Below are 14,384 nucleotides of genomic sequence, written 5' to 3'. Positions count from 1 at the left end.
CCTACATATATCTTATAGCAATTCTCAAATGTTCTAAAAATATATGGAGGTACCCAAGCACAGCACTCGTATGCATAACTCCCTCCACCTTTCAACTGTCCACATGTCTAAAACACAAAGTGGTCTAGGATTTCAAGATGTACAACTATATAACAAGTTGCCAGAAGAATTCAAGAATCACAATCCAACTAAATTTAAAATGACAATAAGGAACTTGCTAATAAAACATTTGTTTTATGGTACAGATGATTACTTAGGTCACATTTTCCATTAATGGACACAATTTCAATTTTCAGTGAATAGAGTTCTAATGCTGCTCTATTACCTATCTCTCAAGACTGGCAGGAGGTTAATATCATGCTAGTTTAATGCATCAAATCATCAGATTGTATCTACTGGTTACTGATGCCATCTGCTGATGAGTATAGTAACACATTAATAGGGTAGAATTTTAGCAAGACAATTATGACAATAATAACAATAAACACTGGAAATCCATGAATGACAAGTGTTCATTGTAATGCGGTGTGTAAGATTTTTCTCTTAGTTTTGATCAGTTTTTCATGTTCAAAAAAATATTGTGATCGTAATGTTTATTGTCTGAATCATTATAATAATAAATATTAACCTACTTTGTTCTGTTGATTGTGGCTCTTGCTTGATAGGCTTCTCTTCTTTCCCTTCCTTGCCATCTTTATCACAATTTTTCTGATCAGCCTCTTGCTTTGCTTTTCTCTGCAGTTTTTTCATCTTTGCACGTTGGTTCTGAAACCAAACTTGCACAACACGTACACTGAGACCCGTCTCTTTGGCCAATGCCTCACGAACCTGCAAGTAAAATTGCAAATCCTGTATAATGGTTAATATTTAGCTGAAAATAAATATATGATTTCAGTGCAGGTGTTATACAGGGTGTCTGGGCTAGAGGTATACAAAAATACACAAATATATTTTAGCATCTGTAAAGTTCTTTAAACTTTATCGTCTCGGTTTTGTAAAAAGTAACTGAGAAAATTTTTATGTACACTTGTACACCTCAATGTGGGCACCATTTGTAGCTCGACAGATATCCAAACGATACTCACGCTCATGCCAAATGTTGACCAGCATTTGAGGTGTTATTAGCGCAACCGCTTCAATGATGCGCTGTCTCAACTTACCCAAATCGTGAACTTTAATGAAGCCCCATGGAAAAAAGTCTAATGGTGTCAAATCTGGGGATCTCGGTGGCCAGGAAACGTTTCAAGGAACTTGAAGATGTGTGACTCAACAGCATGAATGATCATACAAATGGACTACTGAAATCTGGGATCAATGGTCTATCGACTGAGCTTCACTGCAAGACAATATATGAAGTAGTTATTTTTGTATACCTCCAGCCCAGACACCTTGTATATATTATTATGACTTACAAAAGAAATACCATTCACTTTGCTTTATAGTGTCCTGTGCTTCATTCTCACAGTCTCCCATACTTCTGTGGATTGGTACCTTCTTTCATCTAATATTTTAGCCTACCATTTGAGGGCATTGGAACAACAAGTTTTTGTTATTGTGCTGTAAATTTTAGCGTCTCTAGGGCCATTTCTTGGAGAATGGTAGATCTACTACTATACATTTTTGACAAAAGTGTAAGTTACCTCTGTTTTGCTTAGCCCTTCAACTCTTGAAAAATGCACCTAATATTTATTTGTCTTTACTGTTGTACTTGCAAGAAATTATCTTACTCCTACTCAAAATAATAATAATAATAATACATTTTTTTATTACCATTGAACCATGTCCATGACTATGGAAGACGTCATACAATGCTAAAAATACAATAAGAAAAGAAAAAAATGCAAGACAAAAATACAAATAATTGTTGGGGTTATACAGTTCTATCTGTATGTCTACTTCCCATTTACCATATAGCAGGCCCATATTAAATCTAAGCAATTATAATAGAATAAAGCGAGAAGTTAACCGCACATTTAGAAGTAAAAAAAGAGATTACTTATACATTTTTGCTCCAGTTGTGGCACCCAATCGCCGATGCTGGTCAGAAGTATTCGGATAGTTTTGAGTTTCGCAAATTAAAAATGTTTTCAAATTTCTTCTATTTGCTCATACCAGAACCATTGGTATATTTTCAAATTAAATTATACGCATTAGCAATTATTATTACAATAAATATGACAGGACAGCTCTGTAAATCCCAACAGAGCAAAATGTTGATCATTTCACTCTGTTGGTTGACTAAGTGCAGTAATGCACAGATTGGCAAAGAAGAGACATTTAAACCCACGATTGGTAAAGAAAGTCTTCATGAATTAAGTAATGATAATGGTATAAGATTGATTACTTTTGCAACCTCAAAGAATTTAATTGTGAAAAGTACCACTTTTAAACATAAAGATATCCATAAATATACCTGGTCTTCTCCAGATGGTAAAACTCATAATCAGATAGATCATATTCTCATTGATAAGAGAAGGCATACTAGTATAATTGACGTTCGTACACATAGAGGTGCTGACTGTGCCAGTGACCATTATTTAGTAATTGCTAACTTAAGAGAAAGACTCGCAGTGATAAATCATAAGCAACAAAATCTAAAAGTTCTAAAATTTAATACAGGAACATTTGCTGATGAAAGAATTAAGAAAGATTACCAAATTAAACTGTCAAATAGATTTGATGTTTTGCAGGATTTAAATGATGATGAAAATATAAATAAATGAAACAGATGTAAATAAGAATTGGGAGCACATACGTAATGCAAAAGAATCAGCAGCTAAAGAAAGTATAGGATACCATAAACCAAGAAAAAGTAAACCATGGTTTGATAATGAATGTCATAATCTAATAGAAATAAGGAATCAGGCTAGACTGAGGTTGTTAAATAACTCTGATGATACAAATCTAAGCAATTATAATAGAATAAAGCGAGAAGTTAACCGCACGTTTAGAAGTAAAAAAAGAGATTACTTGAAAAGCAAAATTAACGAAATTGAAACAAACAGCAAAAACAAAAATATCAGAGATTTATATAAAGGTGTGGCAACCTAAAGTAAACTTGATAAAAGATAAAGACGGTGATTTTCTAGCTGACCCAAGCGATATTCTAAATAGATGGAAGAACTACTTTAATGACTTTTAAATGTTCATGTATTAGGTAAACCAGAAGTAAATGAAGTGCACACAGCAGAACCTTTAGTTCCAGAACCTAACTTGACTGAAGTTAAAGATGCTATTAAAAGGCTAAAGAATAACAAAGCACCTGGCATTGATTTAATACCAGCTGAGTTAATTAAATATGGTGGAAATTCGTTAATATGTCAAATTCATAAATTAATTTGTTTAATATGGAATAAAGAAGAAATCCCTCAACAGTGGAAAGAATCCATAATTGTTCCTGTGTTTAAAAAAGGTGATAAAATGAACTGCAATAATTACCTTGGAATTTCTCTACTCCTAGCAACATATAAAATATTATCTAACATTATTTTAACAAGACTAACCCCATATGCTAATGAAATTATAGGTGATTATCAATGTGGATTTAAACGTAACAGATCAACTGTAGATCAATTTTTTCACATCTGACAGACACTTGATAAAAAGTGGGAATATAATCAAAATGTCCATCAGCTATTCATTGAATTTAAAAAAGCATATGATTGGGTTAAAAACAGATAAATTATATGTTAGTCGAGTTTGGAATACCTAAGAAGCTTGTTAATATGGTAAAAGTATGCACCAGTGAAAGAGAAAGGAAGATTCGTGTGAGTATTAATTAATGTGTCTGACAAATTTACAATTCATGATGGGTTAAAACAAAGAGATGCATTATCTCCATTGCTCTTTAATTTTGCCTTAGAATATGCTGTTAGGAAGGTAATAGAAACTAACGAAGGACTAAAATTAAATGGTATGACTCAGTTGTTAGCATATGCAGATGATGTAGACTTATTAGGGGATGATATAAATACAATTAAGAATAATGCTAAAATATTTTTCAAAACTGCTAAAGAGATAGGTTTGGAAGTTAACAAAGAGAAAACTAAATATATGCTTACAGGCCGAAACCAAGTGTTAGGTAATAATCAAAATCTAATTATTCATAACAACTCGTTTGAAGCAGTTTCCAAATTTAAATACTTAGGAGTAATATTAAGAAATGAAAATTATATTAAAGAGGAAATAAAAAGTAGGCTTAATTCAGGAAATGCATGTTACTTCTATCTTCATAAACTTTTGTCTTCTCGTTTAATATCTAAGAAACTAAAAGTTAAAATATACAAAACAGTAATTTTGCCTGTAGTATTATATGGTTGTGAAACTTGGTCCCTTACATTGAAAGAGGAACACAAATTGAGTGTATTTGAAAATAAGATCCTTAGGAAAATCTTTGGACCTAAAAGGGATGAGGAGACAGGTGAGTGGAGAAGGTTACATAATTTAGAACTACATAATTTGTATTCATGTCCAGATATTATTAGAATAATTAAATCAAGAAGACTTAGGTGGGCAGGCCATGTGGCACGAATGGGAGAGGAAAGAGGAGTTCACAGGATTCTTGTTGGGAAACCTGATGGTAAGAGACCTATAGGAAGGCCAAGACGAAGATGGAGGGACAACGTTGAGATGGACCTACAGGAAATCGGTAGAGATGGAAAAGAGTATATAGATCTTGCTCAAGATAGGGACAGATGGAAGGCCTGTGTTGCTGCAGCCATGAACCTTAGGGTTTAAGAAGGCTAGAGAGTTAGTTAGTTAGTTAGTTAAATATGAGTTAACCCATAGCCTGCTATGAAGGATCGTAGAGGGCTATGATTAACCCCAAAAAAATAAAGAAAACGAGAGACATTTTCACCTGGTAGCCAGTAGCGGTGATTGGGTTCCAAAACTGGGTTGCAAGGACAATTTACTTTCTCTTAGTAGACAAGTTTGAGTTTTTGTTTTTGGTCCACTTTTATGCACAGATAGACTAATTTGGACTGCACCTAGAGTTTAATGTGGGATCCGAATCACTATGAGCCTCCACCTGGTCTGGGTAGTGCAGGATCAAATGTGGAAATAGTGAAGGGTACCCCCCCCCCCTCATGACCCTCCAATCGCTGCCACTGATGGTAGCCTTGCATCAATGGTTATAAACCTAAAAGTACCCAATATCACAGACTGCAGACTTCTGGAGACTGCCTCTCTACACAACAAATACATTAATTTATGCAAAGACAAAATTCAAATTTTTACAAGTTTGAAAAATCGTCGGTTATTTTTGTAGCTTTTTATATGTTCACATTTAAAAAAAATCATGGCCCGAGGGTACGGGCCTGCCATATAGGTAGGGTGGAACTCTTGTCAATATTTCGTGAGAAAGGTAGGAAAAAGTAATATTTTTACATTATTTATTTTTACATACCTTTCGACAGGGCTTTGGACTAATCTCAAAAGAAGCCTTGAATTGTCGTCTCTGCCCAGACGTCAGGATTGTTCTTGGCCTTTTTGGGCCTCTTCTTCCATCTCGAGGCCGACTGTTCTCGTCCAAAATGAGGTCATCTATTGTGCAGAAACTTCATTGTAATAATTACCACTGGAAACAACTTATTGAAACACTCAAAAGACTAAGCCACAATATTCTTCTCACAAAAACCCTGATCAATACAAAATATTACAGACATGCCATCCTTTCAGTTAGAAAGCTGACAGTCCTTGCAAAGTCTACTGTTTTCAGTAGTCATTAGACATTTTGAAACATCCACTGTGTTCATATTTTCAAATAGATATAAAAAAATGTTAAGCGGGAGAAATGAAAAGTCATATTTAGCCACCGTGTTAAGCTAAATGCACTATATACCATATTTTCACTTTTAATTCCTCTACTGTGGTTACCACAGCAACTTACAACATCAAGGGTCTTGGGTTCGAATACTGGCCTAACCATGTGTGTTCTTTGTGACTATCCCTTTATTAGCTTCATCATATCATCATTCATTCTCATCATCACGATTAGCCAAACATTGTAGAAAAGCTATGCTAAATAACAAATTAAATCCTCTATGTATATGTACTGGAAATGTACATTGGACCTGAAGGTGTTCAGAAGAAAACCAACAGATTTCTGAGAATACAATAGGGTACAATTTATAACATTAGACTTTTTCTCCTGTAAACAGTAGAAATTTCCAGCATTACTCCATATAAATCCAATTATAATCGATTAACTCTTGTTTGATTCCCAACATTCCAGTATTTATCCAGCATTGTGAGGACAATTGTCATACTAGCAGACTCTTGTCTCGAAAACCAGAACAGTGGTGATACTACTCAATGTGCTGACCACATTTGAACTACCAAAAAGTTCCTTGGCAAGTCTTGGTTCTCAAAGGGATGTTGCTCAATAGACAGTGGCTGCATCAGGATTAATCATCTAGGGGTGTGGAATGAAATTTAGGGGGTGCAATGTTGAAAACAAAGAAAACAAGAAACATGCATGCAAGCTTTAAATATTTCATCAAGTACCAATCAACTTTTAGTAAGCATCTATGAAAATATGCCAATGAAACTGAACAGAACACTACTAGGGACGCTTCATTTTTGCTTTCGACAACAACAACAACATGTCTTTGGTAATTTGAAACGAACAAAGATTGTTTGAGTTTTGTTTTGAGTTCACTTTTATGCACAGATAGTCGAATTGGGACTGTACCTACAGTTTAAAGTGGGATCCGACCCACTATATGCTTCCACCGGGTTTCGAACCTGGGCCCCTTGATTATAAGGCAATGATGTGACGTTACCACTATGCCATCGGAAAGACATGAACAAAACTTGTTAAGGCAGGCCAATGACATACTCTTAGCTATATTGTGTATTAGAAAAGAAGAAACAATTCCTAACAACGATAATGATGACAGCAGCTGACTGTTGTAGGTGTTGCATCACCAGGTGTCCTTGAATAGCTGAATGCTTGGTGCTCCTGAATTTGAACAACATTAACTGAACTTCGTTTTTGTTATGAACCATAAAGATAATAAGTGTCTTGCTTTCCTCCTAATTAGAAACGAACAGTGGTAATTTCAAGGGAAAGGGTGTCGACTGACCAGTTCAGCATCCCCAGGATGCAATGCATGCAAACTAAAATGCACAATTTTTCACATGAGAAATTCTGACTCGTTGTCTTTGTGAATGGAATAGGTGTATTATTACCTCTGGGACTCGCCTGTTGCAGCATGAAGAGTTCCTTTTCGAAATCTGCCCTGCAGAACAATTGTCCACCCCTGATCACGAACTCGTCTCCTTTCCTAAGCTGGTGGCAGCACACGACACACACAAAACAGTGGAGGTGGTAGATGTGGGGTTCTGCTCTCATCACCAGTTCATGAGGTAGAAGACGTTCCCCGCAACGTGCACACTTTGCAGCAAATATCCTGCAAGATACATTAAAACATTTACTACTCATGTGGAAATTATTTGTCAAAGGTACTTCTAAATAATCGATTCACTTAATCTTAATCAACCTCATAATAATAATAATTAAATGGCGGGCATGTTTCGGCCTCAAGGGCTGCTCTTCCAACAGACCCTTGTCTGGATGATTATTATAAAAATGGAATACATGAATATACCCTGATTACATCTAAGCTTGATGGACACTGAATATAAAAATATAAAATGAATAAAATTATGAAGAAAGGAAAAAAAGTATTACATGTATATTAAGACAGGAATGTTGTCAGGGATTGTTTCAAGTGTTTCTTAACCAAACCTCTAACCTAATCCTTTTTTAACACTTAGTGACGCGGCATTATGATTAGTGCCTAGAGAAAATATGAACCCGATGCAAGGGCCAGTTGTACCCTGAAACGTTGTTTTCAAATCTTCATACTCACTCACGTAAGTAAGTTCAATTTTATACTAATTTAGTATTGCTTCTAGTTGCTAATTATTACAGTGGATATATATTTTTAACAGAAAAGTTGCTCATGTTTATGCACGGAAATAAAGAATATGAATATGATTTTCTAGTTTCTTTTTAAATTGCTCATGACATTGGATGGATGTTAGAGAGGTTGGAAGGGAACTCCATTCTTTGGTGGCAGATACAGTATACGATTTTCCATAGGTAGTTCTATTCTGTACTAGGAATGACAATAAATGTTTAGTTTAATATTAGTTGTATATTCACATAAAGTCAAGGGTATTTGTAGAGGGGGATCAGGCAGGGCATTTGCTCCCCCTGAGATACCAGAGAAAACTTGATATAATTTGAATGGTGAAAACACAGATGTGGGGTGCCTGAAAGACAGCAGATTAAGTGGTCTCTGTTTGGTACTTATGCATCGTGAAAAAGTACAAGGAGTTAACAGAACAGTTCATCAACGAAGTGATAGATGTTTATGGAAAGGAAGCAAGTCGAATAAAGTTTCATTGTCAAATTAATGATTTATAATAAATAATAATAATAAAAGGCAAAATATTAATTTAGATGACTGAAGGGCAAGATATGAAATCTACTCCGCCCTCCAGTGCTAAAAGTGGAAATTCCTAGCTGGGAGGAGGCTTTGCCCCAAAGGAGCATAATAATACAGTGTGCAGTGTGGTCTCAGTAGAAAAAATTGTAATTTAAAATTATTGAAAATTATTTGAATAGCGTCCATTATTAGCATGGCGCCCAAGGCTTCAAACTCCCTTAGCCTACCCCTCGCTGGTTCCACATCCCAAGAATTTCTTGCCAATTCCTTATGGATACGGTCTGCACCAAAGTTCATCTTCTATGGAAGTAGAGATCGTACCGTGATCGAGACGAAACAGAGATGTGTAAATTCAAGACGAGACCAAAACACAAACTTACTTTACTATGCGGCTACCTCATCATTTGTAGATAGACCATACATGCTGCTTATCGTTGTTTTTAGCTCACGGAGATGTATTATAGTGGAGAAATGAAAGTTTTTTGATGATACTACGAGGGTCACTATTTATATTTTGAGCCTTGGCAACACTGATTGAAGTTAGGCGCAATTTGACGTTTGCACGGAATCGTCTGGCATTATTGACCATAACGTACTTCAAATGTTTTGTCAATAGCTTCATTTGTGTTGTTTATGTTGCCTTGGAGATTGCGCGACAACAATAAAATGGAATTAACTCGTGAACATTTTCGTGCGATGATTTTTTACGATTTTCGACGTGGATTATCAAGACAAGAGTGCATCGATCAACTTACTTCCACATTTGGCGATGAAGCCCCATCCTTTGCCACTGTGAAACGCTGGTATAACGAATTTAATCGTGGCCGCCATTCGCTCACCGACGAGATTCACGAAGGTCGTCCAAAATCAGTTGTTGTTCAAGAAAACATTGATGCTCTGCAAAACCTAATACTGCAAGATCGTCATGTGACATACTGTGAGATTGAGGCAACCATAGGCATTAGTTCCACCAGCATATATAAAATATTACATGATCATTTAGCTGTGAGAAAAGTATGTTCTCGTTGGATCCCACACAATTTGACAAAAACTCAAAAAGACGGTCGCGTCAATTGGTGCAAACAAATGCTCAATAAATACAATCGTGGTGCTTCAAAAGACGTATATAAGATTGTAACAGGTGACGAATCATGGATATATGCATATGAGCCGGAACGTAAACAGCAGTCGACTGTATGGGTGTTTCAAGATGAACCCAATCCAATCCAACAAAAGTTGTTCGCGCTCGAAGCACATCGAAACAAATGGTCGCCTGTTTTTTCGGGAAAACTGGTCATGTAGCAACTGTGCCTTTAGAGGAACGTAGAACGGTCAACTCTGAATGGTACACAACAATTTGTTTGCCAGAGGTCTTCGGTCAAATACGGAAAACAAACAAACGCCGTCGGATCATTCTTCATCAAGACAATGCCAGCTGTCACACATCTCGTCTAACAACCGACTTTATGAACAGTCAAAAAATCGAATTGATGGGTCATCCGTCGTACAGTCCTGATTTGGCACCCAATGACTTCTTCTTGTTCCCGAATGTCAAGAATAAATTGCGTGGACAACGATTTTCGTCGGCGGAAGACGCCGTTGATGCGTTCAAAAACCATATTATGGAGGTGTCTCAAGAAGATTGGAAAAACTGCTTTGACAAATGGTTCGAACGAATGCAAAAGTGTATTGACCATAAAGGAGAATACTTCGAAAAACAATAAAGCAGTTTTCAATGCCAAATTCCTGTTTTTTCTTTGTTAGGCTCAAAATATAAATAGTGACCCTCGTATTTATCGTCGCCAACTCCCTGTAGTATGAACTAAATCTGTGGCATTATGTGTTATGCATTGCTTTGTATTGTTTGTACAGAAAGGTAGTGATTTTGAAAGTTAGACTTTCCGGGGGAAATGGGTGTGGACGGAATTTGACATGTTGTTACGCTGTTTGTATTTTGTAACTTGGAGCCGTTTTGAAAATATCGGAGATTGAAGGTTGTCAATCCTGTTGTTATGTCAGGGAGCGCGAGATTTACTGCAGACAATGTTTCGGTTCATGTCACGTGGTACTTGGTTTTTGTTTGGAAGGTGGGCGTGCGTCTTTAGTGTGAAAGATATCCTGTGCGTGGTTTGTTTTTGTAGAGTATGATTCGCCTGCCATTTCACACGTCTCCTCATAACCAGTGTTTTTTTTTAAGGTTAGTACTTTGAAAAGATTATATATTTTCGTTCATATTGGAAATGGTTGTTAGGAGGGCCAGGATTGGTCCCGATAGTACATAATTTGACGTTGTTATGTTACGCCAGGAGTTTTACTTTTGCTACTGTTTGGGAATTTTTGCAGGAAAAAGGCGTGAAAGTAGTCCTGGAATAGGAGTTTGTTTTACTTACGCGGGCGATACTTCGGAATCAAATATCTCCGTTATTTATGCTTTCCTAACGAATGAACCACTTTTATATTACGTAAAACATTGAAATCTATGGATTAAAAGAGAGAGAGAGAGAGAGAGAGAGAGAGAGAGAGAGAGAGAGAGAGAGAGAGAGAGAGCAGGGTTGGAATGGTAATTTACTCATTACTTTTTTACGTAAATTACGCGTAATTTACTAGTAATTTACTTCGCGTAGAAAAACAGTTTTTACGCAGATGTAAAAAACTAATTTTCTTTCGTCAGCTATAACTAACAATCTTTTTCTTATTCAATAAATAATTATGGGATTATAAACCATTAACAAAATATTCGAGAAACTTCTTTGGTAGGACAGCTGTTTCATACAAATGTTAGTGATCATAAATCAGGTAGTGAGTAAATGTACATTTTTAACTGTTCATGAAATAATAACAATAATAATTATTATTTATTATTTTAGCTATTTTTAATATTATCATTTTCATCTTTTTCACCTATTGATTATTATTATTAATACATGTAAGACAATTGGTACGGAACCGCCCCCCCCCGAAATATAGATTCAGATATGTGCCTGGGGCCTATAACTTTGACAGCAACGTAAAGACCACTGAGAGATAATAGACAAAATGCCTCTTTCCTGACTTTCTTCCCCCCTGAGCCTGGAACTTTTCTTGAGGAATTTATTTATCATTTTCAACAGCTTATTTTAACATTAACTCATTACGAAATATTCGTAATGTAACGCCCTCCTAGACAATTCATTATATCCAAGGCGACTTCCGTGATTTGTGTTTCACAGAACCAGATTCAAGTATGACAAGAAAGACAATCAATGTCACACCCCTTCCACCCCCCTCCCAAGGCTGGCATTGGTGTTTTATAAAATGTTTTGCCCCTATTATACTGTATCAGTATGAAAGCAAGCTATACTCTATCTCCGGTATCTGCGAAGCAAGGCCGAGCAAAGCGGCCGAGAAGGGGAGGAAATCTAGTGGGCAGAGGGAAGCAGTACATGCTGCTGCCGAGGCTAAACTGCTGTCACATGTTCCCCCTCCACGCAATCTCGTTGACTCTCACGTTTTCATTGATAGAGCCGACTGGCGTCACTATTTCCTCAGAGACTTGTTTTCGTTTCCTTGCTCCAGAGATACCCGAGACAGAGTATAGGTTGCTCCGTTTGTGTGCGAAATGATGACATTGGATAGACCCTATATATTTTTTAAAAGTAGCCTATGTATGTAACAAATGGTCGAGGATATTACTTCAGAGATGAGAGGGGGTGGATTCGACTCAACTACATCACTGGTAATTGTCCACCGACCCACCCTTGACACCGCGCCTGGGCACTAGTGAAAAATCGTTTGTGTCTTGTATACAAGTTATCAGGAAATACATTGTTATCTTTTTGTGGAGGGAATATAAAAAATATATATACATGTTTTATTTACGTCTATTTGTAGTAGACTCGTTTCCCTGCCCTTCCCGCCTCTTCCTACGTCAGGTACAGTCATCGGCAAAGATAATGGTAGGCAAATTGTCCACCGTTATTTAAATTACTTTTTTTATTCTACATCCTGTGTTGTTTTAAGGAATGAAACTATGTTGGTTCGAAGCAAGCATTGTTCTCTGCTTATTGACGTCATTATTTCAATTCATTGTCATCACAATGTGTAATACAAACCGAATTAAAATGGTGGTGGACAATTCGCCTACTCTTTCTTTCGCCGTTGGGGTACGCAGGGTGTACGAGTCCGATTATGTGAACGTTCAAGAAATTACAGGTAATCTCGGAAATAAAGTAGCCACCAATGTAACTCGCTAGTCTTTACTTGCGATTCTTACCCTCCTTTTTTCTTTGTTTCCTACCGGCTAAATGTACAACATTCACGCCGCGTCAAGCATTATGCTCCGGTAGGGATGTATTCCCCCATCGATCACTCGACCAAGAGCCCACTTCAACTTCGACAGCACTTACGAAGAACAGCTGTGTTTCGAGACGACTGCAAACACTGTCAACTTCGTGAGTGATTGCTGCCTGATCTGTATGAATCCATTTAGTATGACGTTAATTACAAGAAGCAACAAAGATGGCAGCACGTCAGAACTTTCCCTGCTCACAGTCACTCAACAGAATATCTGCAGGTATTAACATTCGTTTAGACACTTTTTAATTATTGTTTCTGGTAAGTGAATGCATATTACATTTGGAATACCTTTGCTCTAGGCTCAAAACGAAGAGTACTTACTATACATTCTTCCATTAAATTAATAAAATAATTCCATAAGTACGCATAAGTAACATTATGATGTAAACATTACCGACATTTTTAATACCAGAAAATTCGATTCACAGCGCTGAAGGGTTTCGAAAGAATTTAAAATCAAACAACATCTAAGTCTGATTGATACAAAAACCTTACAGCGGCGGTTGGTGGCTCAACTACAAAACACGCCCCATTTTATAATACGTATTTGTAACTATTGATGTAATTTTCTCTATTACCCCATTTTTTTCTCTACTACATAGCTCTTCATCTAATTCGCAGCCACCAACCACACGCCGTGTCAACATTCTAAGCGTTCTTTTATTCCCAGTCTCGCCTCGAAGTAGAAACGAGACCAAAACTTGCAATGGTACAGTCAAGTTCAAACATACTTGGGTGTACATTGACCGTCAATATTTTTATTCAGTTTCATTTTACATAACCTGCCCTTACACGAGGTGGTTTTGTACTAATATTGTTAGCCGAGGTGCTGTGTGTAGGTCAGTCGTAACGATGATGATGAATGGTACATTGATGAAAGACGAGCGAATATTCATATTCGACCCAGCACCTGTGGCTTCGCGGCGCGCTCTACGCTAACCGCTCGGCCACGAAGGTAACACATATACGTATACACCCCTCTCTTCCATTGCTTTTCTAAGAATGCAATCTGAAAAAGCAACAATTCTCTCCAAATTAAATTTCTGTTTTTCGAAGCCTTTAACTCACTCCTGTGCATATTCTTATCAATGCTGGTAAACTCAAAGAAAGCTTCGATTATTTCTCTGTCTCTGTCTCAGTTAATAGCAACGCTGCAGAATAAAATGAACTAAAAAATGCTCGATTCTCTTTTGTATCATTACAGCCACGTTTCTTTTCAATAGCAGTCCATTTACCCTTTTTCTCTTTTCTTTGGAAAGCAACACACTGCTACTCCCCCGCTTCCGTTCCAAGCATTGCGCCTTTTCTTTTACACTCGAGTTTTCATCGGCGAAGAAAGAGGAAGAAACATTATTGTGATTCACTGTAGCGTCACTGCTCCATCTACGAGTAGGATTTTTATTAAACGCTGGCAAGTAGCTGGGAAAAAGCACAAGGAGAAAAATATCTCAGAAATGGATCGAGGCAACAAAACAGGAAATGAAATAGCTACAAAAGGCATAGAAAGACAAATTTAATATCAACCTGTTTTTTAAGCAATTCGTAAGAAAAGGGGTAGCCAGCATTGAACAGTTTGCAGTGAATTCTGCT

At 36.8% G+C, this 14,384-nt stretch overlaps 1 protein-coding gene across 3 annotated transcripts in view; it reads right to left on the bottom strand.

Annotated features, from left to right (window-relative positions):
- Lmx1a (LIM homeobox transcription factor 1 alpha) overlaps window positions 1-14,384 on the bottom strand; it is a 100,746-nt gene that overhangs the window by 13,289 nt on the left and 73,073 nt on the right. For all 3 annotated transcript variants that reach the window (XM_083144299.1, XM_083144297.1, XM_083144298.1), the window contains exons 3-5: window positions 7,195-7,415; window positions 5,408-5,544; window positions 633-828 (exon numbers count right to left, since the gene is read on the bottom strand). In XM_083144299.1, the coding sequence (XP_083000425.1) occupies window positions 633-828; window positions 5,408-5,544; window positions 7,195-7,415 (554 nt within the window). The remainder of the gene's footprint in view (window positions 1-632; window positions 829-5,407; window positions 5,545-7,194; window positions 7,416-14,384) is intronic.

Source organism: Lepisma saccharinum, chromosome 23 (genome assembly GCF_977018435.1).
Source record: "Lepisma saccharinum chromosome 23, izLepSacc3.1, whole genome shotgun sequence".
In the NCBI taxonomy this organism is placed as follows: Eukaryota; Metazoa; Arthropoda; class Insecta; order Zygentoma; family Lepismatidae; genus Lepisma; species Lepisma saccharinum.
Note: the sequence above shows the minus strand (reverse complement) of the source record. Positions and strands in the feature narration are given on the sequence as shown.